This window comes from Crocodylus siamensis, chromosome 12 (assembly GCF_052110815.1).
Source record: "Crocodylus siamensis isolate JL-2025a chromosome 12, ASM5211081v1, whole genome shotgun sequence".
Taxonomy (NCBI): domain Eukaryota; kingdom Metazoa; phylum Chordata; order Crocodylia; family Crocodylidae; genus Crocodylus; species Crocodylus siamensis.
The window spans coordinates 27,908,726-27,931,262 of NC_143406.1; the positions used below are offsets into that span (position 1 = coordinate 27,908,726).

The following is a 22,537-nucleotide window of genomic DNA, read 5'->3' on the forward strand; positions in this document are numbered from 1 at the left end:
GTCTGTACACATTCCACAGATGATAATGTGAATATTACATCCGTGAAGACAAGGCACGTGGTCCCCACTCACTGTACACACCCTAAATGATACTTAAAGTATCACACCCCTTTTTATATCATATCACTTTAGTTGGCAATTGACTTGCCTCTGCAATAACATAAACCAGCATAGCCTCGCAATCACTGCTAGATAGGGCAACTTACCCCAATCTGGTTTGGTACTGGCCAAAGGCAAAAGCAGGATTCTTAAGGTAAAGAACACTGCTCACACAAGGAAGTGGCCAACACCACCAGGTTGGTGTGGCAAGATGCACAAAGACAATCTCCCTTTCAAGTCTGCAAGGTTTCACCAAAGCATTTATGTTTATATTTGTTATTATACTATATTATACTAACCCCAACTCATATCTTGTCAATGCCCAAAGGTTCTTTAAAAATATTTATTCAATTAGTTGTATGAGCTTACTGTTGGAACAGCTGTTGACTACTGGGTGAAAGGAAAAGCGAGGCACAAAACCCCATCAAGCTGCACTACTTCCCTTCATCTTTTCTCTAATTAAGAAAGCAGAACATGCATTTCAGTTACCTGAATTGGCAAAATACTTTGCAGTTAGAGATTCACCTACAGAGATATTAAGACGTCTCATGCCTATGCCACATCATATCTATCAAAATCAGAAAAGCGTGTCACATTAGATAAGTCTAGTAACTGGAAGTGTGCTAGAAGCCAAGTAAGAAATAGCCTGTACTTAAATAATAGCACAGGTGTACCATCCTGGACCTGCCAAAGACCCTATTCAAAAGGCACTTCTGGATCCTCCTAAACTTCTTCTAGAACAGGTATCACTGGCTCCAGGGAGCTGTCCTTTACTGGTGCTGCCCACCTACGAGGGGTTTCAGAGGCTGATCAATCTCACAAACCGAGTGACTGCCTTCCATCTGCATGCCCTCGAGTGCCCACTCTTTCCTGGTGAATACTGGCTGCTGCATGGGGCTCTGGCTACAGGCATTTTTATTCACCACCTAGACCCAGCAAAATTGGTGGCTTGCCTTTGCTGTGAGGAGGAGAAGAGACCCTTCTATACCTTCCTGGGCTGCCCCTGGCTGCACCTGCTCTTTGCTGCTCTCAGTTACCTCTTGGTGTATTGGACTTGGATTTCTCCAAGATTTTGTACATCTTTTCCATCTTGTACTGAGCAGCAAATAGGAACATGAACTGCCTAGCTAATTTCCTATTGGGTCCGACTGAGATAGCAACCTTGAAAAGCTGCAGAAACTAGCTCACAGGACCCATCTCCAAAGATGCCCTCCGAACTCTTCAGCTTCTTGCACTGGGCCCAAGTCATATTTCAGTCTGGACACTTTACCTTACAACAAAATGTGGACCAACTGGTGTCACACTGGGCCATCAAGGGGGCATTGTTTGAGGTGGAATGCAAAGAGCTAATCCTAAATGTGTAACTCTATGAAGGCTGTTGTGGGAAAAAAGGCTCAACACCTGGTGACAGGACTGGTCTCAATGTTCTCAAGAGGAATATTAAATGTTCTTAATATTTTTATATTATACTTTAAAAAAATATATCATTATCAATCATGAAAGTTCTGAGTTATAGTATGGATATTTACCTTTAATATTTGACCATGCTAGCTTTAAAGAAAAAAAAAAAGAGTGAGTTCTGGATCTTAATTTCAAAATTCAGTAAAACAGGGTTTTATTTTTTAGAACCTAAATTAAGCAGTGACACTGCCACATTTGGATGGAGTAAGCTTGCCAAAATAGGGTAAAAAAAAGTTTGAAATTACTTAGGCCAGAGATTGTACATCTATAGTAGCATGGTTTTGTACCCATATAACTATAACATATATTGTCTAAAAGTAATATAGTTAGTAATTATGTTATATGAATAGATAAACTTCCCAGTACAGAGGAAGCCAAAGACAGTAATACATTTTTCAAAAGGCAATATTGAAAAATTAATAACCCACACTAAACCCCTAAATTTACAAGGTCTAGAATTATGCATACAAATACATTAAAGTATTTCAATTGTTCATATAGCTGTGTTAATTAGGAAAATGAAAGCAGAGTTACTGATTAATGTTTTGGGGAAGAAAAACCATAATATAAGGAAAAGGGAAATGTTTATAAAATAATATCTGGATTTTACCAGTGTATGGTAATATTTTATCCTCAGTTATATGAATAAAACTCCCACTGTCAACTTTACTGGTAGTTGAACCTATGAATCTGAGGGCAAAACTGGACTCTAAATGTTTATTTTTGGTTTTGTATTAAACGGATTTCTCTCAAAGAGAATATACTTGTTCGGTACAAAAGTAAAATGTTTAAATCAAATCAGGAATCAATTTCTGTCCAGGTGCAACAACTGTAGCTACTTCATTTCACAGACAAATAGCCTTTCCCAAACTTCTGAAAGCTTAGGTCTATTTTTGGGAAATGAAAACAAACAACATCTCTTTTCAACTTTTCCCTAGTATTGTCAAAGATGACTTTTCTGTTGGTTAAGGCATTACCCTGGGATTCCAGACATTCAGGGTCAACCCTCTTTTTCGCTATTTTATTTCTTACATTACCTTGGAAAAGTCACTTTCAGCTTCTGCCTCAGTTCCCCATTTTTCTAAGAGAACCAACAGTGTTTCTCTAATTCACCAGCATGTTGAGCAAATAAATAAATGCTTTAAAGACTGCAAGGTAGACATATATGAAAGCAACAGACTATGCAAGTACTTATCTTAGAAGAGTTGCTGCATTTTTCTTCACATTCTGTGTAAGTATGTGTGTGTGTACACTCTCTCTCTCTAATCCTGTGTCCTTTGAGAATGGCTGGTATTAATCTTCATAATACATTTCCCTTTTCCTTTTTTCACATGCTTTGATTTGGAACAAAATAGTCTGCATTTGTTACATCATCACTGGCATTTAACCCACTAAAATGAACAGGGATATTCAAACCTCAAAGGTCTCACTCTGGGCACACTCTAAACTCAGGTATGGTTTCTGCCTTGGTTAAACTTGCTTCATTTGTCTTAAAGCTTTCTTAATGACTATAACAGCCACCCCCCCATCCCTGAAAAAGAATAAAAAGTCCCTTTTGCTAGTTTGGGTCAAACATTTAACACTTTGGGAAAAAACAGATTTATGGCATTTACTTAGACTCCAATATTCCATACACAAGTTTAAATCAAGGCCCAATAGTAATAGAAGCACAAATTTAATATACTGGGGGGTGGGGGGGAGGGGACACTCATGATAAACTAATCATGCCAACTACTGACAACAACATTTAGAAAGTGGCTGATATGATTAAAGAAAAAAGAAATTACCAGTCACATGGTCTTTGAAATTGGTTTTGTAGCCCTGAAGTGGAATCAGTGTAGTATACAGACTCTGCTTGCTCATACACATTATACAATACTAAGCAATAATACACCTCATTGGCTGGATCCAGACGTACAGGCATGTTCCGTTTGCCATGCCACAAACTGCACATGTTGCACATTAAACCAGGCCCTGCACTGCTTATTTATAGTGCTGGGGCAAAATTTGCTATTGGGATTTCTGGTAGCAAAAATAAACAAACAAATAAAAACAAACCTAAAAAAAGTGACACAAGGCACAAAGTGTAGTGTGCCAGGACAAAAGTGGAAATGGGGGAAATAGGCAGCCCAGGGCTGCCTACTCCCCCAATTTTGCATGCTTGCAGAGCCCCCACGCTGGCTGGGATGCAGGGTGCCTCAGCACAGGGGCTCCACAGCATGCAGACACAGGGGAGTAGACAGCCCTGGGTGGCTGCTCCTCCGTCTCCGTGTACCGCTCCCTGGCTATCTGAGGCACAAGGTACCTCATCCTGGAAGCTGCCCCCTGGCTAGCCCTGCACTGAGGCACCCTGTGCCCCAGCCAGCCCCCCTGCAGCACATGAAGCAGCAGGACAATGCATCTCGCTACACAGAGGCGTGCACTCCAGTAAAAAGTAGTGGCACAAATTTGCTGCTACTATTTGTAATGCTGCAAACACATGCCCCTGCTCATGTAGATGTGGCCACTGTGTTTAGTTATATTCGTCACTTAGCCTCAGCTATACAGTCTATACTTAACATAATAAAACCTTTAAACTGATAGAATTGTTCTACTTTAAGCACATTATTACATTTACAAAATCGTCTCCTGAAACTAACAGTTAATAAGCAAGTTCCAATTAATACAAATTAATACAATACACTAAATACCTGAACTATAGTTTGGAAAGCAAAATTGAAATCAGACTACCTTATGTTTATAAGGAAGGAATTCAAAGTATACTCACTGCACCTTGGTTTGTATGTAAATCAGAGGCGCACCAATACATTGGTCTATATCATATTGGCACCGATAAGAGGAAAACTGACATTATTGGCAACTGGTTTTTTGGCTGATGTGGCTGATAATGTTGCGTGCAGGTGTGCAGCTGCAGCATGCACGCAGCCAGCCCAACAACTTGCAGAGCAGCATCCAGCTGCTAAGTCTGTTGTGGGGGGGGGCAGATCAAGGCTCCTGCAGTGAGGGAGTGAATGGGGCTGGGGTACAGTGCAGGAGGTGGGATGGAGCCACAACTGGCTCATCTGAGGGGTGCGGAAGGGTAACTCCCACCACTACAAGCATCCCTAGGGGAGCCATGGGGAGCATGTACCCTGTGGATCTGTGCATGAGGTAGGGGTGGGCTGGCACTGTAGGCTGGGGCTGTGCTGTGATGGGGGGGTCTATGGCAAATTTTGGGCTGGCCACAACTCACCCTGTAGCCCCCCGCCAACCCCAGTGCCGCCTGCCCTGAGCACAGCCCTGGCCCAAACCCCCACCAGGAAAAACCCAGTACTACCCTAGGCCCCAGCAGCAGCCTGCTCTCGCCCCATGCACAGATGAAGGGGGCACATGCCCCCCAACAGCTCCCCTGGGGGTGTGCATAGCAGTGAGTGAACCCCCTGAACAAGTCTCTTGCGACTTTGTCCCACACCTTGCCCCAGTGCCTGCCCCTGCCCCAGTCCCGTTCCCTCCCTCATCGCAGGAGCCTTGATCTGTGCCCCCCTAAGGCCTCTCTCCCTCCCCCCCAGACTTACTAGCGAGATGCTGCTCTGCAAGCTGCCAGGCTGCACATTGGCAATCGGCTCTGTATTGGCCAATATGGCTCGTTAAAAAAAAAAAACAAAAAAAAAAAAAACCAGCCATCAGCATCGGCCCAAAAAAATCTTTATTGGTGCACCCCTAATGTAAACAGATACATTTTAAACATCCAGCTTCTCCACAAGAGGCTTTTGATAAAGAAAGACTAAGATGACTCAAAAAGACATTTAAGAGGAAGGATAAAAGCACCATTTTTGGTTTTTTTAAACAAGATCCTGGATTACCTATAAATCCTACAAAATAAAATGTGCCCACAGTATGAAAGAAGTCCTCTTACAAAAGTATTTAACCCTTCTGTAGTCCAATAATACAACAGAAATTATGGAGTTACCTTAGTGTCCATCCTACCTCAAGTAAAAGTTTCGACTGAAAAGCATCTATGATGCACAAAATATACTTTTATCTAGCCATAGGCTCCTACATCTACTGCAACTCCGTTTGGTTGTTTTACCCTGACCACGTTTTCTGCCTTCCTGACAATTTTTTCTTAATAATTCTTAAAATTCAGGTACCTGAAATCAGGTTATTATGAAATACAAACAAAGACAAAAACACTAGGTACACTGAATCATCACTGCATATATGGTGGTAAACACCCAATATTATAAACATAATTATAATTGATGATTGTTTTGATAAAATTGACCATCATAGGTGCGGTTGTGAGAGCCATTTACCCCATACAATATTATCATTTCAGCTGCAAACATTAAAAATACACCCTTGGTTTATCAAGGCACTGTTTTAGAAGCAGAACTATTAGAACCACACATAAAACGTTAATGAGAACTTCCATCTACATACACTTAAGTTTCAATCTAAGACAATTAACTAGAGGGTTGCACACACTTGTTGCTTCTTTAGACAGATTCTCTCAAGGATAAAGTACTCTTTGCATTCCTCTATTCTCCCTCGATTCCAATTTATTTAGGATTCTGGTTAAATGCCATGCTTCCAAAGACAACATAACATCGTAGATCCATAATTCTATTCTCCCTTGCGTGCTTCCTATGTACCCTCTGCCCCCTCTCTCCCTACAGGGCCTCCCCTTTCATCCCATCAGGCATTTTTGCACCCTTTCCCGAACCTTGCATACCTGGAGCCTCCATTTCCTTGGAATTCGGGAACTGACTCTGCAATGTTTCAAAGTTATACTGCATATACAGAATGGCATCAAGCTATGTGTAGGACCTCACAACCTAAGGTGTGTTGGGTAATTATTTCAGGAGGAGGGCATACTGAGTTTTGGCAAGCACACACACACACCCCCTCCAGTGTAGCAATGCAGCCAGGGGCCACGGGGCACTGGAGAGGCCAGTGGGCTTGCAGGGAAGCAGTGAAAGTGGTCGCAGGCAGGGCCTTCCAATTGGAGGTCAGGGGAGGCAGGGGTGGGCCAGCCTTGCTCCTTGGTCCTGCTGGCTTCTCTTGGGTCCTACTGCCCCTGGATCCTGTCATCTTTGATGGGCAGCCAGGAGCAGATAAATATTAATTTTCTAAACTTTTTAGGTGACCTGTGGGCCGGATAAAATGGCCTGGTGGGCTGGATATGACCTGTGGGCTGTACGTTGCATGCCCCTGACCTAAGGCAACAATAAATAGAGAAAGGGTATATCATAAAAAGTACTTGTGTAATCCTGAAGAAATCCATTTAAAGCTAGCTTTGTTTTCAGAGTTTTCCATCCAAGGACTTCTGCTGTTTCTTAGTAGGTGCCAGAAGAAGAAAAAAGTTCTTGGAAAACTCCACCCCCACACACACCTAGGAACAGTCAGTGTTCAAGTAGAGATGCAGATTTCCCTTTGGCCACTTTTTGAGCAGATATGATTTCATGCCCAAACTGTACTTGCTGCTTGAGAGTGTTGTATCAGGTATCTACCAGGTCTTCTATGTATTATACTTTTATTTCACTGAAGCAACATTTCCTGTAGCAAATCTACAAATTCTATTCTACCATATGCTTTGCAATACCTCTTCTCACTGTATGGCGACCACAGTGTTATGTCCATTTGTTCTAGATAAGCCTACCCAGATAATGCCTCCTACTTTTCAAACAGGAAAGCATTGCTTTTATTATAATAATTTTATATTACATGCACGTACATATATGTGTACACACATCTATATATCGATATATACATACAAAATACATATACGTATATAAATACACATGTGTATGTATGTATACAAAATACTTTAACAAAAGCAATGTGTATATAGATGGATAAAAACTTCTTACATGGAACCGATAATATTTATCCATCTGATACAGATATTCAAGGAACATCTGATGCACATGGTTAAAGGTTAAAAACTATTATGGTTTTACTGCCCAGATGTCAATGTGCCAGACTAGGACAGATAAACAACATCCATCATTACCAAGCTCTCTCAAGGCCCAGGAACTCCAAACTATGGATTGAGTCTTTGTGATTTTTTTTGCCACTACTGCCTACTGTGAGATCCAGAAACAAGAAGCTGGAAATAAAATTAGCAGTGATCCTCCTTGGCAAAAAGTGTTTACACTTAACTTACTAAAGATGAAGCCAGACTACACACTGTATTTGAAACTGAATTTAGAGCCTGAATTTCAGAACATGCTGACATCTCCAAATCACCCAATGACTTTAGTAATCAAGAGTCATACAGAGACTAGATTCACCTCAACTATTTCTCTTTTCTCTCGCAAACCTTAGCAAGTACTTATGTCAGTTTTACCATATCACAATACTACTCATTTCTTAGTGGTTGTCATTTCTTTGAACTTCTAACACCACCATTTACTACCATTCTCCAGTGCTTCAAGTCAAATGTTTGTGTATTCACCTTTACTGAATTAAAATGTATTGAATTTTCCTTATTTCATGGTGAAATAAAGAGTTCTTCTCTCCTCTGAAATTCCTCATGAGTTTATCCTCCTACACCTTCCCCCCACCCCAGGAATGTATGCATGTACGTACGTAGTTTAATCTCAGGCAGTGCTAAATAGATGGCACCCGACTTCACTGCTAATTGTTCTCCTCTGATTCATCTGCCTTTCATATCAGTTATTGGTTATACTTTCCATGATGCAAAGACTCAACTCCTTTGGGGACAGATCTGCAGCAAGTGCAAGATCCTATATTCTTTTTTAAGTTTTTTTCCATGGATTGGAAAGTTTTAATGTTTGCCCTTAGAGAGGAAGAATTTGACCTAAACTTCTCTAAAGATAGGATACCTCAGTTATTTCTCTTCTACATTAGAACCAGACAAGAATTTAATAATTAGAGACCCTCAGGGAACGGAAATAGCAACACCACCTAGATGACCAAAGTTATGAGAATGCTGGACAAGAGACAGAATAACAGTTGTAACTAGAAGAAAAGACATGATTTGGTATAAGGAACAAGTCCTCTTTTGCAAAATCAAGACATCCTACTTAAGAAAACCTGAAATACAGCAGTGTAACTAGGCCTGGGAAGTGGGGCACCAACACTGGGCAGACCTAGAAGGGCAGCCACACAAAGCATGAAAGTCTGCTTGTTAGGCCTCTGGAGAAAAGTGATACTGGAAGACAGCCTACAGAAAAAGAGGGTTCCCTTGCAATTAAAGAAAAAAAGATAGAAAAAGAAAAAAAGCTAATCAGGACAAGACAAATTAAACTCCAGAAGAAACCCCAAAGGCTCAAGGCCCGTACAAGGACTTCAGTGAAATAATCCTATGGTTATTTATAAAAACAGAAGCCAATACATGGTATTTTTTTATTAACACTGATCTGTCGTGTATCGTTACCACAAATGGTTTTCCATTTTTATATACATTTTTGTATCCGCATAGAAATCAATATCTGTGTACATACAGCAAATAATGTCAGCCACGATTATTATGAAACTTATTCTTTATTCCATAGCAGCAACACTTTTCTAGCTTTGTACATGTTTACTCAGGTCTTCATTACGTGCTTATCTATAAAATGGGGGGGGGGGGAACTTATTTCAACGCTACATCTGTACCGCTAGGTATACTTTGGAGCATTAGACCAAATTAAGCCGATTCATATGCTCCTGTGGATCTCTACTGTTCCACTGTAATGTAAAGCAATCCAGAGAAATACTCACTTCAGAAATTTTAAGTAGGATAAAACGCAACCGTAATAAATAGAAACATAATTTCTCCCTGTTAATATATTTTACAAGAATTATCCTTAGTCAGGTGATTTTACTTAATAGGCTTGAGGCAGCATTTATAACTAAATACACTTACCACTCCCAATAGAATACACTTTCCACCGATTCCTTCTCCACTCTTCCCCTACTGCTGTTACCATGTAATTCTTAAAGCCCGTATAAGCTATTACAGAAGTTACCAATAGAATAATTCTAATATTAGCAGTTCTTATTTATTAACCTTACCCATATATTGTGCTATCCCAAATTACAGCTCTGCAGAAAGTCTGACTCTTTGTAAAGTCTCCTGAAATCACTATAACTTTGCTTCTAACTCCAGTAATTGTGACATTATCTCTGTGCTTGGGTTGTACAGGAAACATACATTTACATTTTGAATCCCCGTTCGTGGAAGGACAGCAGCAAACTGAATTCAAAATCCACATGCAGAATGCTCCCAGATTCCACAACTATGTGTACACAGGAAAATGTGGTGCTCTGATGTTTAAAAGGAACTGTACTTCTGAAACGTTTTCTTCTAACTCAGTACCTAAAATATACGGATGCTTAAGAAGCATCTGTTAAGTAACATACCAGTTGTTAAGTAATGGTAATACCTACACTAGGGGTTGTCAACCGGGGATACGTGTAACCCTGGGGGTACTTGGGAAGGCCCCAGGGGGTACATGGCAGCGGCGCGGAGAAGCAGAGGTACTTGGGAAGTGCACTGCTGCCTGCCACTGCCACCTGTTGGTTGACGAGGAGGGGACCGCTGCTGCCATGCATTGCTGCCGTGTGCTGCCTGAAGTTGTGCATCTGTGGCAGTGGCAGGCAGGCAGTAGTAGCAATGTGCTTCTGCAGCCCCCACCCTCGGCCGCCAGGGGCACCTCCCCCCTCAGTTCACTCGTCAACTGGTCGCTGGGTCCCACCCTCCCACACCTGTCAAAGGGTTCAGTCCCCCACCCTCCCCCACTTGTAAAGGGGGTACACTCCAGGAGGTACACTCCTTAAAAAAGGTTGAAAACCTCTGATGTACACCATATTTACTATGTGAAATGTAATACTTAAGAACACAGGTGGACAATTATTTGGACTGGAGGGCCACTTAAGGACTTTTGTTGAGCGGCTGATGGATGGAGAGGTATGGGGGCGGGGTGCAACTGAACCCATGGCCAGAAGCCTGAGGAGGAAGGGCTGTGCCATGCTGCTCTGCTTTGCAGCAGCCAGGGCCAGGCCAGTCTGCACAGTGTGCAGAGTCCTCCATCTCTCCTGTCACCCCTGCCAGATCCATTCCCCATCTGGCTTCCTGTTGGCGCTGCACAGTCTTGGCACTGCAGCTGCCAGGCCTGCACAGGACAGGGTATGATGCAGCACTCTGAGTATCCATCCTGCCTGCCACAATGAGCCTCTGCACCACACCAGAGAAGTCAAGGGCACCTGCCCCAGGCTGAGCCCCCTCCACGATGGCACAGACTTGTGGCACTGCAGCAGCAGAGGCTTATCATAGTGGGACAGCTACTCAGTGCACTGCATGACACCCCATCCCATGGGGGGCCAGGTTCCAGCTGGTTCCAGTACCAGGACTGTGCAGTCACATCACCAGCAGGAAGCTGGGCAGGGGGCAGAGGAGTCTGCCTGCTGCCTGGCTCCACCCCAACTGCAGCAGAGTGAACCAGTGTGGGGCACAGCCCTTCCTTCACAGGCTGCCAGTGGCAGCTGGTGGGCCACACAGGATCAACCAGTGGGCCGGATAATACCCATGGTTTGCATTTTGCCCACCCCTGCTCTAAAAATATTCCTCAAGCAATGCTCCTGTAAATAAATTATTAGCATTTACAAGTAATAGCAACATACATGTTCAAAGGTAATATGCAAACATTTAATGTTGTTGCTATGTTCTCTGCTCAAAACTGAAGAACATAATTTCTTGGAGAAAGTTTTTCATCTTTTTTTATCCTCCAGGTGAGAAGCAGAAACAAAGTTATCAAGAGGGGAACCTTGTTTTTAGGTAGTATTTATTCCAAGTAAGAGAATTTATTGAATTATGGGAGTTCTGTACCTTGCTCTGAACACGGAATAGTACAGCTTAGTCAAATCTCTTCAGGCATGGAGTCCTACAGAAATGATCTTTATGCCAATAATGTTTACCAGTGCCCAACAGTCACAACCGAAGCCTATACAGTACATCACTTCTATGGAGCAAATTAAGAGGGGAGAAGGGGAGGATAAAAAAAAATACCCCTCCCCCAAAAAACCAAAACCAAAATAAGACCGGAAAACTCTCTCTCCACTGTTTGTAAATCACCAGAGCATTAAGGACTGTATGGATTAGAGCAGGATTTGAGGTTCTGGCCTGAAATAAATAGGGAATCAGTACAGTTTGTGAAATATAAGTGTGATGTAGACATGCCAGCATTTGTTGCTAATGTGGTGGTATACCTATGAGAGGTTGTCTTTTTGTTGTGGTTGTGTGTGACCAGAGCCAGCTGCAGGATGCCAAGCTGAGCACAAAAAGTGAAGAACTTAGATAGTGATCTATATTATAAACAGAAGCAAGCAAAACATCCCAAGCAAGAAAAAAATTAAATTATTTTTTACCAGTATGGCAAACTCCATATCTAGAATATTATGCAGTTTAAAAGGAAAAAAAAATTCCGAATACCCAAGATTTCTCAAATATCAGAAGTTTAATATCAACTGAAAATAACTTGATGGGGGGGGGGCGGAACAAACAAACAAACCCCAAACTATCTTTTGTGAATAACCTCCAATCTAGTAACAACTTATCTTCTCAATGAAAACCAAAACATGTTTTTAAAACTCATAATGGTAATACTGCACTTAGAATTCTAACTTACCTCTTGAGGACGAGATATTTAGATTGTGTGTGTCCTAAGAAGTGAAATATTAAATGATATTAAAACAATTAACTCAATACATATTCCCCATACATCTTAATAACACTTCAGCAGTAGCTAGCTAGTGCATATCTAGTGTAGGACTAAGGCCTAACATCATTTGACAATTCTATTCACCTCAAAACTTTCTCATCAGAGAATACAAGTATACTGTGTTCACACCTATTCACAGCTATAAATGAACTAAAAACTACATACATTTCAGCTGTGGATTGGCTCCTTTGTTTTACTGATAAATGCTGCTGATGTTAACATGTATTTCTAGACATACTAAAAAGGTGGGATTATGGTCAGCAGCTATTGGGCCATATAATCTTTGACTAATATTTAGATCAAGTTACAACAGGAAGATGATCTACATCCTTACTCTTTGCCCCTTATGAAAGTATCAAACCAATATTCAGTTTCTACAGCTGCTCTTACAATGATACCAATACTGAAAAGCATCATAAAGTCTGCTTTTAAAGTATCAGTTGAAATTTCATACCTCTTCTTCATCTTTCAGCATATCAAGGTAGAATGCAATTTTAAGTTAATATATTTCATTAACAGCCCTTTTAGGCACTGTGCATGATCCAGTATGTCACAAATAAATAGAGCTTCGTTTAAATTAGAACCTGTCAAACTGGCCACATAGCTGGTAGACTCAGGTTCTATAACACAAGGGATCCAGGTCCCAATGTGACCCTGAGATTTCAGTCCCTGTGCCAAAGAGGACCAAGAATATCCAAAGAAAGTTTAGTTTGGATAACAGGATGGGAATTAAAAAATATATATAGATAAGAACCAGAGACAATGCCCCCAGATTAACACACACACACACACACAAACAAACATCGAAACTAAAGAATGCACATTTAGTGCATGTGAGTTGCTGAAAACCTTTTTGGGCACATCTTGATATTGGAAAATAAGGAAAAGATGGTTTGGATCCATAGACATATTTCCTTTCTATATGCAATGAGTATAACTGAAGAGGGAAATCAGATTCACAGAACAAACCTATTCAAGTGTGTTTTTCCCCCAGAAATGGTATGCATTTAGTAACATCACTAGCCAAAAGGGTTTTTTTGTGACCTGATCTAGCATTCGCAGTTGAAACACTTATGTGGCTACTCCCAGGTTCTTCATGGAAACAGCTAAATAGGATCCTAATACTCTGCTTGTCCAGACATGTACCTCCTAAGATAAAAAGTTCTAGACTGCTCTACGTGTGTGCCCAATTTATAAGAAAAGCACCTGCAACACTAACAGAACAGTGCTATTTAATTCATGACTGTCTACTACTGCCAGGAACTTCATTAAATGTTCATACATCGAGCTTCAGGATATCAAAACTGCTAAGAAGTTTTTTTAAGTTGGTATGGACATTACCAAGGGAAGGTCATGAATCAACAGGGCTGGAGTAACTTCTGTAGTGTCCCAAACTCAGGACTGAAAGAGTTCACAGGAACGAGCAGTACACATTTTGCTAAATCTTTTGCACTCTTTCTTTCCAAATGATCTCCAAAAAGAAAACAATACAAGCAGAAACAATAATTTATACTACTTTTTAGATCAAGGGGCAGTTTCTTAAACGAGGTCTACCCTCGATCATTAGAGGGAAACAATGGCAACCTCCCAAAAATTGGTCCCACAGCACTACACCAAGATACATCAACACGGAGGAGATGTTTTCCTTTTAAGCTGTTAACCAAAACACCACAAAACATCCAGAGCCCCAGTGAACAAGAATGGAAATACAAATGGAAGCTGGAGAGGAGGACTGAAGAATGAAAAGGAAAGGTAAAAACAAAGCTAGGAAGAGTGAGAGCACATAAGAGCCTAAGCAAAAAAATACGAACATAACAGTGAAATAACACCATTAAAATGATTTCCAGCAAAAATAGACAACTGGTCAGGAAGATGCCAAAATGTGTGCAAGTGTGCACACACCCCAACAAAGCTCAAAAGAATCTGAACAAATATTTTTGGACAAATGCATTATTTGAATAAACACTGGTTCAATAAATCTGTTAACAGACAGTATCTGATGTTTCAGAGAAGTATCATGACATACCAAAATGCTGCTAAATCAATAACGTAATATTACACAGGCAGAAAAAAAATTGAGACACCAAAAACCCCCCCACCCTAACTCTTGGAAAGGGTCATCTTAGACCACAGAGAACAAATATAACTATCCTTATCTCAGCGTGACAAACAAAAATAGTTCTTGCCATATAGTTTCTTTTGAATGTTGTGGGGAATTAGATTCCAAATCCAAATGAAAAAAGCTCTTGCTATTATGGCTGCCTCCAAAATGTTGAAGAAATGTAAACCTACGTTGTGCTGTCTGCCCAAGCCTGCAGATTGCTCAACCAAGTCCAAGGGGTAAGAACTGTCTGTTCAGCTTACTCGGGTTAAAGAGAGAGACTGTCAACTTAAACAATATTTATGTCTGAAAACTGTTAGCCTAATAGTGTCACAGGTGATACTAGTATTACTGTAACTGAAATAAATCAAGTGATGCCTATTTTTATTTCTTTGCTTTGGTAGGGCTTCTTGGCACTTGAGTCGCACAAGAAAAAAAAAAAAAATTGTGGATCTGAATAGTACACAGTGAATATCACTATTTAACCTGCACAGCTGGGTCCTGGTTTTCCCTTCATGAAGAATATTTTTCAAATGACAAGAACAAAAAATTTTACAAAGTGAATTATTTTTAAAGTCATAAAAATTGTGCAGGATATTCAAGAACAGGGGCAGCGGAAATTTTAACACAATTTTGAAATCCAAACTAGCTACCAAGCTAGAAGTATCACTGACTCCCCGGTATGCAGAGAACATTGAATAGTCTTTTATTGTTAACTACTTCCCCACTAATTCTTTTAGCAAAAATAATCCCATGTCATCACAGCTCCGGTCCACACTGGCACCGCTGCAAGATCCTAGCCCCAGCCCCAGCACAGCTCCCTGCCCAGCTGTGCACCCTGCCTGTGCTGTTGGGGCCAAACTTCATAGAAACCCTAGCCCTGCGCAGTCACGGCACCGCCACTACTGAGCTCTTCATGGAAACGGTTCGCAGCAACATGGGCAGGAGCTGCTGGGAAATGGAGTCTGGCCGCTAGCCAGATCCACCATTTTGCCCACCCCTGTCACGGTCAACCAGGAAGCTATGAGCCTCCCTCAGTTGCTATAGGAAGGCCACTAAATGTATAAGAATTAAATCTGTGGACCAAAGGAAGATAAAACAGGAATGGGACTGTATGCCATATGTTAGTAACTTGGGTACCAAGGTAGGGCACAGGGCAGACAACTCCAACTAGCGCCCACTACCCTAAGGAGTCTGTGGATACCACCCAGGGAAACGTTGCCCAGAGATGCACACAGATGAGGGAGTGAAAGAGAGCCCCAGATGCCCAGAGACCACTACCAGGGCGTACTGAAGTGACCCCACCACAGAACCTGTAGCAAAGTTAAAAAATACTGACTTACATACACGCTAATTATTTGAAATGACTTAGTTTTTAAATTATTGTCCTGTAATTATCCTAAACATCTAAATTGGGTTATTCATTCTGAATTGTTGTGCGCACTTTCCACTGTTTATGCATGGTACCAAAAATAAAAACACCATGTAAAGGAAATACGGTAATAGGATAAAATTTTTAAAGCATTCTTTCTCCTCAGACGCTACATTCAAAGTAATTGGAGAACTGCTTCCTCCATCTCAAAATATATACATACATACATACATACATACATACATACATACAAGGACAGAGACTTTTCAGTGTGCCTACAGAATTCAAAGTTTCTTATTCTTTTAAGTTGAACTTTTTCCAGTTCCAAAAAATGAAGTAAAGTAAAACAAACCACAGGCTTCTAATAAAGCAATGCTATTTCAAATGGAAAAGTGGCACAGATCATCTCTGGGCACAACATTCTTCCTCATGCTTGCAGGTCATGCAAATACCTTCCATTTCCTCAAGTTCCTGAAATTACACTGCTCCTGATACGAACAAGTTAGCAAGAGTTTAGCAGCAATACTGAAGAGTTAAAACTAAATGTAGCACTACAGTGCTCCAGCAGCTACATAATTACAATATCTGCCCCTTCCAAAATTATACATTAATTCACTGATACACTTGTTTGATTAGTTGCAATACCTAAAGTCTAACACACACAACAAAATACACTAATTCACATTAGCGGCCAATAAAAAGCAAGCATAACTACTTAAACACTTGACACACCAAACAATGTACCCAACCTCCAAAATCTCCTCAAAACAAACTCAGTGATCATCCTTCCTTGTAATAAATTTATCAGCTATTAAATAACTAGATTATTTTGTATACTGGAAATCACAAAGTACTTTTCTAGCATCATACAAATATATAGCAATTAACAAATAAATAGTTAATTATATAAGAACAACTCAGCTAAATCGATTAAATTATCGAGCCATCCTTTTTCATCCATATACTGTTATATGGATGAAAACTGTATGTTAAGTGCTGTAACTATGTCCTGTTCTCAATTAATAATCACATTAGGAAACATAAACAAGTTTCAAGCTCTAAATAGGTTTTTCACCCCTCTCTCTCAAATCCTCTGATGTCACACTCATTACAGGTACTAGCTAAACTACTTTAGCTGCTACTAAATGCAATGTATAGATGCAGGCAGGTGGGTTTCACACAGAGGCAATGTCACAAGATATTTTTCCTCCTTGTTTCTTTCTAATCATATCACAAAGTAAATATAATTATTCTGAAGGTATAAAACTGATTAGGTAAAAACAGACTACAGACACAGGTCTCTTGTTTTTGATATATATAGAGGGACAGCATTTTTACCAATGATTTGTTACATCAGTTAGTACATCGTACTAATAATGGCAGGCAGTAAACTTATCTGTTCTGAATGTAGGGGAATCTACATGTGCTTAACTGAAAAAGAGGGGGTAGAAAACACAAGTTTGAAATTTTGTTAATATCTTCACATTTACCCCTTAAAATTAAGCTGCTCACTCCTCTCTCAACACTGCAACACTTTCATTATATTTTTTTCCCCTTTTCCTTCCCAAAAAAACTTATTAAATTTGACTCACTCATTTAATGTGGCCAGCCTCTGAAGTCCTTTGCCCATCTACTGGAAGGAGCTTGAGATACAGTACCCGCAGTACTCTGCTGATACTTTTCTTTCATTTGGCACCCATTGGTTATTTTAGAATAGTAAACCACATAGCCTTTCCCAAGGCCAAGTATGCTGCCTTCTCAGTGATGAGTATTGTTGTTATTGGGAGCAAGAGATCTGTTTTTTAACTCTGAGGGACTTCCATTAAGCCTCCACATTAACTTCAAACTTTTTGCAGTCTGTCCCTACCTCCATTTATAACCCACCACATTCAATCATATTCCATCCTATAGCAAAACATAAGTACTTCAAGGAAGAGAACACATCAGTTCTCACACCCATGTTCACAAGCTCCACTTCATCTGCATATGCTTATTTCATGTTTTCAGTCTCATGTTACCGCTACAACGGTGTCAGTATAACAAACAGTTGAAGAGGAGGAAGAAAAAGAATGAAGAGAGCTGCAGGAAGAAAAAAGAAAAACCAAGTCTCTCAATAACTAATTTGATTAATAGAAGTGCAGAGCGACAGGTCTCAAAACATTCTATATAATTCCTTTCAATCATAAAAAGTGATAGCCACAGCAAGATTCAGAGAGAACTTACTCTTGGGCTTCAGAGATGAAGACCACCAGGCACAGGTGGAAGGTGGGGGAGGAGGAGGAGAAACCCCCCCTTACATTTCCACTGTAATTCATTTTAAAGGGTTACACTGATGCAGAAGAGATAATGAAGGCTGCATGTGCTAATAATACTAAACTGCAAGGAATGGAGAAAACTAATGAGGACAAAAAGTGTTACAGGAAGTAAACATTAAGACTATGGGCAAAAAATAATATGGGATTTAGCTTGGAAAGAACAAGTTAATGCATATAAGAAAAACTGTGCAAACACATAGGAAATGAGACAGATACTTGAAAAATGCTGTTGGCAGCAATCAAGATACTATAGTAAGCAGCAAGTCAGACACAGACCTGCGATGTGATTTAATTGCAAGGTAGTAATTTTTGGGAGGTGGGTTTCACACAGAGGCAACATGTCACAAGAAATTTTTCCTTGTTCCTTTCTACATGGCTATAACATGAGCACATCTGAAATGCTATATTCAGTTCTGGGCACTACTTCACCAAAAAAAAAAATAAAATTTAAAAAGCAGGAGCTCATACCTCCCTCCCCACAATAATCATCAGAAGGTTAAAGCAACTGACATATGAGAAAAAATAGAAATACTCAAACTGAACTGACCAAATTTCAAGCAACATTTGATAAGGTAGTCCACAAACAAAAAGATACTCCATCCAGAAAGAGAGGTTTGCTAGCCGTGATGCACAGGAATGCCACTAACGATACAGGAGTGAAATCCATAAAGGAAAATTTAAGGTAAGTATCAGACTAATCTTCCATACCCATTTGTCTGTGAAACAGTTTTTCTAGATAGGGAGTGAAATCATTCTATGGATTGCACAGCAATTAAGCCTTGTGCAAACAAGTGCCTTGAAAGCACCTGGATTTAAATATAATTAAGTTAGAGGAAAGTTATATAGGAGCTACATATCAGGAACCAGATTATCCTGTTATATGATTTTTATAAAGTTATGTCCTGACTCCAGGAAAGTAAGCCTCACTTGGATGCAATAAAACAAACACAAATATTTTATTTTTTTTATAACATGACAAGCTACCTGCAGTAAAGGAAAACTATTTCCTGTCCTTGCATTAGGTACACTTAAAAGGTTAACATTTACTGAACTGCAGTATTTTACTTTGCTGTAATTCCCGAGGGAAGGACTCAATGGCAGAGAAGCTAAGGTGTCTTACTATGCCTCCAGAGGTGCCCACTGAAGCCCTGTTCCAGATTCCTGACAAAGATGGCTGTAAACAGTCATTTGGGGTTGGGAAGTCACAGGTGTGGGCTGCTAGAATCAGGACAACCTGTATAGTGAAGCTCAAAATACTAAATCATTCTGTTCAGTACAGTACTATTAGACTGCAGAGCACATGAGACCACGAAGCAGATACCTACTCCTCACCCAGGCCTATTATTGCTATATTACTACCTAGATTGCACCTTTTCCCCTTCCCAAATATAAAAGTCATTTTCTTTTTTATTCATCCTTACCCCCATTTTTAAACACAGACCACTGTTTCTATTGTGTATACTCTGCAGCTTAGAAACACTGAAGGAAGAAAAAAAGTGTCAAGTGGTCACAGAAGAGAAAGAAACAGAACAGAGAGGGCAAGGACCCAAAAAGTGTCCCAGCCAAACTAATTTGGCAGAATGTAATTCCCTTAAGTCAGTATTAGTTCTGTAACAGTAACTCTTCTCATTTAAAACTGTTCGGCTATGCTGGGTGGATAAAAGTTAAGTTAGCGCCACATAATTTAAAATCAAGATGTGCATTCAGTTTTCCACCCTACATTCTTCACATACCTCCTAAATCTAGTGTGATCTCTCAAAGGAGAAAGGCAGTTAACAGTGTCAGAAATAAGGTAGCTGTATTTTTCCTAAATATTGGTGTGTCCAAAAACATTCAATTTTCTTTCATCGAGAATGTATGCACACCTGAATGAGAAAGCTGAGCATTGTTCTTAGCAGTAAGCTAAACGAACATCAGATTTTCAGTAAAAGGGTCCCGAAGCCTAGTCTGGTACAGCTAACCCTTATTTTCTTATGAAAGCCAAACAGTCCAAAAACAAATGGAGACCAAACATTTTTGTATTAACGGAAGGCTAAATAAGTTGTCACAAACAGGTTAGCATGTCCATATTAGTCTTAACCAGATACGGGACTAACTTGCCTACTTAAGACTCATGAACAGATTTTTAGAATACTGCTGCCCTGCAATTTCAAAATGTTAACATATGCGTAGATTTTAAGTGGGAAACTTTAGTGTAAAATCACTAGGGTCAGCAAAAGGCTTAAGCACACATTTAAAATATTCTGTTTCCTCCATTTGTGGTACTCAACCCTAAACTGTCCTGAGCACCCTAAATTATATCAGCTAATGGGATTTCAAAGCACTCCAGCATCTTCCAGGGTACGCTACAGGATCAAGCCCATAAAAATCAAATATTAAGCAATGTCAATACTCCAGAGAGGAGTGGACATGAATACTGAAAGCAAAGCTGGCTGCTAGAGGCTATCACATTTTCTCTTGAAAAACACATTATACATGTACAAGATGTTAATGTTTGTGTATACATACAAGCAGGCGTGATCAGGGTTTTTTTAAATCAACTCACCTCATTTATCTCTCTTGAGATTACAAGAAAAATTAAACTGTGTACAGCAATTTGGGGGCAGGTCTTCAACAAACAAGCAGACGTCGCACTAGTATGTAACATGCCTTAATACGCTCAAAGTAAATCTTGTTTAAAAAAAATTAAAGCTTTATGGAAAACCTCTCTTAAAAATGCAACAGCCCTACTCAACAGTAGTAACTATGACTAGTTGCCAGTAACATAGTTTTGATCATTATAGATCCAATCCAGTACTTATTTAAGCAGTGGACGTAGCCGAAATAAAATCTATAACATCTCACCAGCAAACGGGCTTCCGATGGTGAACCTTCTTGTTATTGTTGCTAGGACACTCGAGGCAGTTTCATGCTGCTTAATCATCGTGTCAGAAAGCCCTTACTATTATAAACACCAAGAGTGCGGCACAGTCATTTGTCCCCGCGGAAGTTTCTGTTCTCATGCGTCCTCCCAACATGTCTGGGACGCAAAGGGTCACATCCCAGTGAAATCTTAAACACCAAGATTACTAATCGCCGCAGCCCAGCGTTGTCTCCAGGGCAGATCCGCCTGCCAGCGTTTGGGCAGCAGCAGAGAGGAAGCCTGGAACCGGGCCTTCCTCCCCATCAAAACACTCCCGTGTGCAACTGCATGACTGTGCAGGATCAGGGCCCGAGCGGCTCCACATGGCCGGGGCCGAGGCATAAGGCTCCCTGCTAGGCCCCAGCCAGATGCGTTTGCGGTAAATAACCCTCAGCTCCCTTCCCAATTAAAAATGGCGAGCATCTCGCGTGGCTGGCGCTGTGCACATACAATGAAAGGGCTGCAAGGCAGAACCCCACCGCGCGGCTCCCGGAGTCAACAACACAGGAGAGGGGGGCGGCCACAGGCCCCTCGGACGCGAGCAGCGGGCTGTGCCCCGCTAGGCCCCGACCCCCGGGACCCCGGCCCGGCCCCAGCGGCCGCCCCTCGCTACGCTCCACGTCTCCTCGCCCGGCGGGAGCAAGGCCCCAGGCCCGGGAGCCCGCGGGGGAAGCGCGGCCGCCCGCCCGCCTGGGCCGCCTCACCTTCCATCTCCATGTCCTCGGGCTCGCTCAGCTGCTGCTCCCCGGGCTTCTGGTGCTGCGGCTGCTGCTGCTGCTGGTGGTGGTTCATGTCGGGCTGGGGCTCTGGCTCCGCGGCGCCGGCCTGGGCCTTTCCTGCGGGGGGGGACGGCGCGGAGGAGCGGCGGGGCCTGGGCAGCGGCGGCGCCTCGGGGGGCGGCGGGGCTCCGGCGGGCAGGGAGCGGGCGGCCGGCGGCGGCGGCAGCGACACGCGCACGTATTTGCTCGCTATTCGCCCAATCTCGGCGGCGGCGGCGGGCCGGGCCGGGGGGCCGCGGGATCAGGAGCCGGGGCCCGGCGGCTGCCCCCTCCCCGGGCTCGTGTCCCCGCTGCTGCCCGGCGGGGAGCGCCGCAGGCCCCCCGGCGCCGCCCGAGCGCCTCCCTGCCGGCTGGGGCCCGCGGGCCGGCCCTGCCCGCCTCGCCTCGCCGCTGCCCCGCCGCCGCCTCCGCCGTGGAGCGCGGAGCAGGCGCCAGGACTCCTCGCAGCCGCTCTGTGTCTCAAAATGGCGGCTGCGGTAGCGCCGTGAAATGTCACATCCGCATGGGGGGCAGCGGCGCCGGCCGCGGAGGGGGAAGCAGCGCCGCGGCCGCCCGGGGAACAGCAGCCGCCGCCGCCGCGGGAAGCAGGGGCGGAGCTAGGCGGGCCCGGCCCTGTGCGGAGCAGCCCGCGGGGCCCCGGCCAGGGGAGGCGGGTCCGGCTGCCCCCTGCGAGGCCGGCTCCGGCTCGGGAACGCGGGGCCAGGCCCCGGGACCCGGCTCGTCGCGGGCTGGAGGAGCGGAGGGGGCGCTTGGAGGAGGGCAACCGTGGCAGGAGAGGGGGACGACTGCGGGCCTGGGG

The 22,537-nt window shown here is 42.5% G+C and overlaps 1 protein-coding gene across 1 annotated transcript in view; it reads right to left on the reverse strand.

The window, feature by feature from the left end:
• Positions 1–22,236, reverse strand: part of USP7 (ubiquitin specific peptidase 7) — a 100,470-nt gene extending 78,234 nt beyond the window's left edge. Inside the window, exon 1 of the mRNA XM_090023120.1 lies at positions 21,664–22,236. Coding sequence (XP_089879246.1) covers positions 21,664–21,751 — 88 coding nt within the window. The 5' untranslated portion in view covers positions 21,752–22,236. The remainder of the gene's footprint in view (positions 1–21,663) is intronic.
• Between the last annotated feature and the right edge of the window lie 301 nt (positions 22,237–22,537).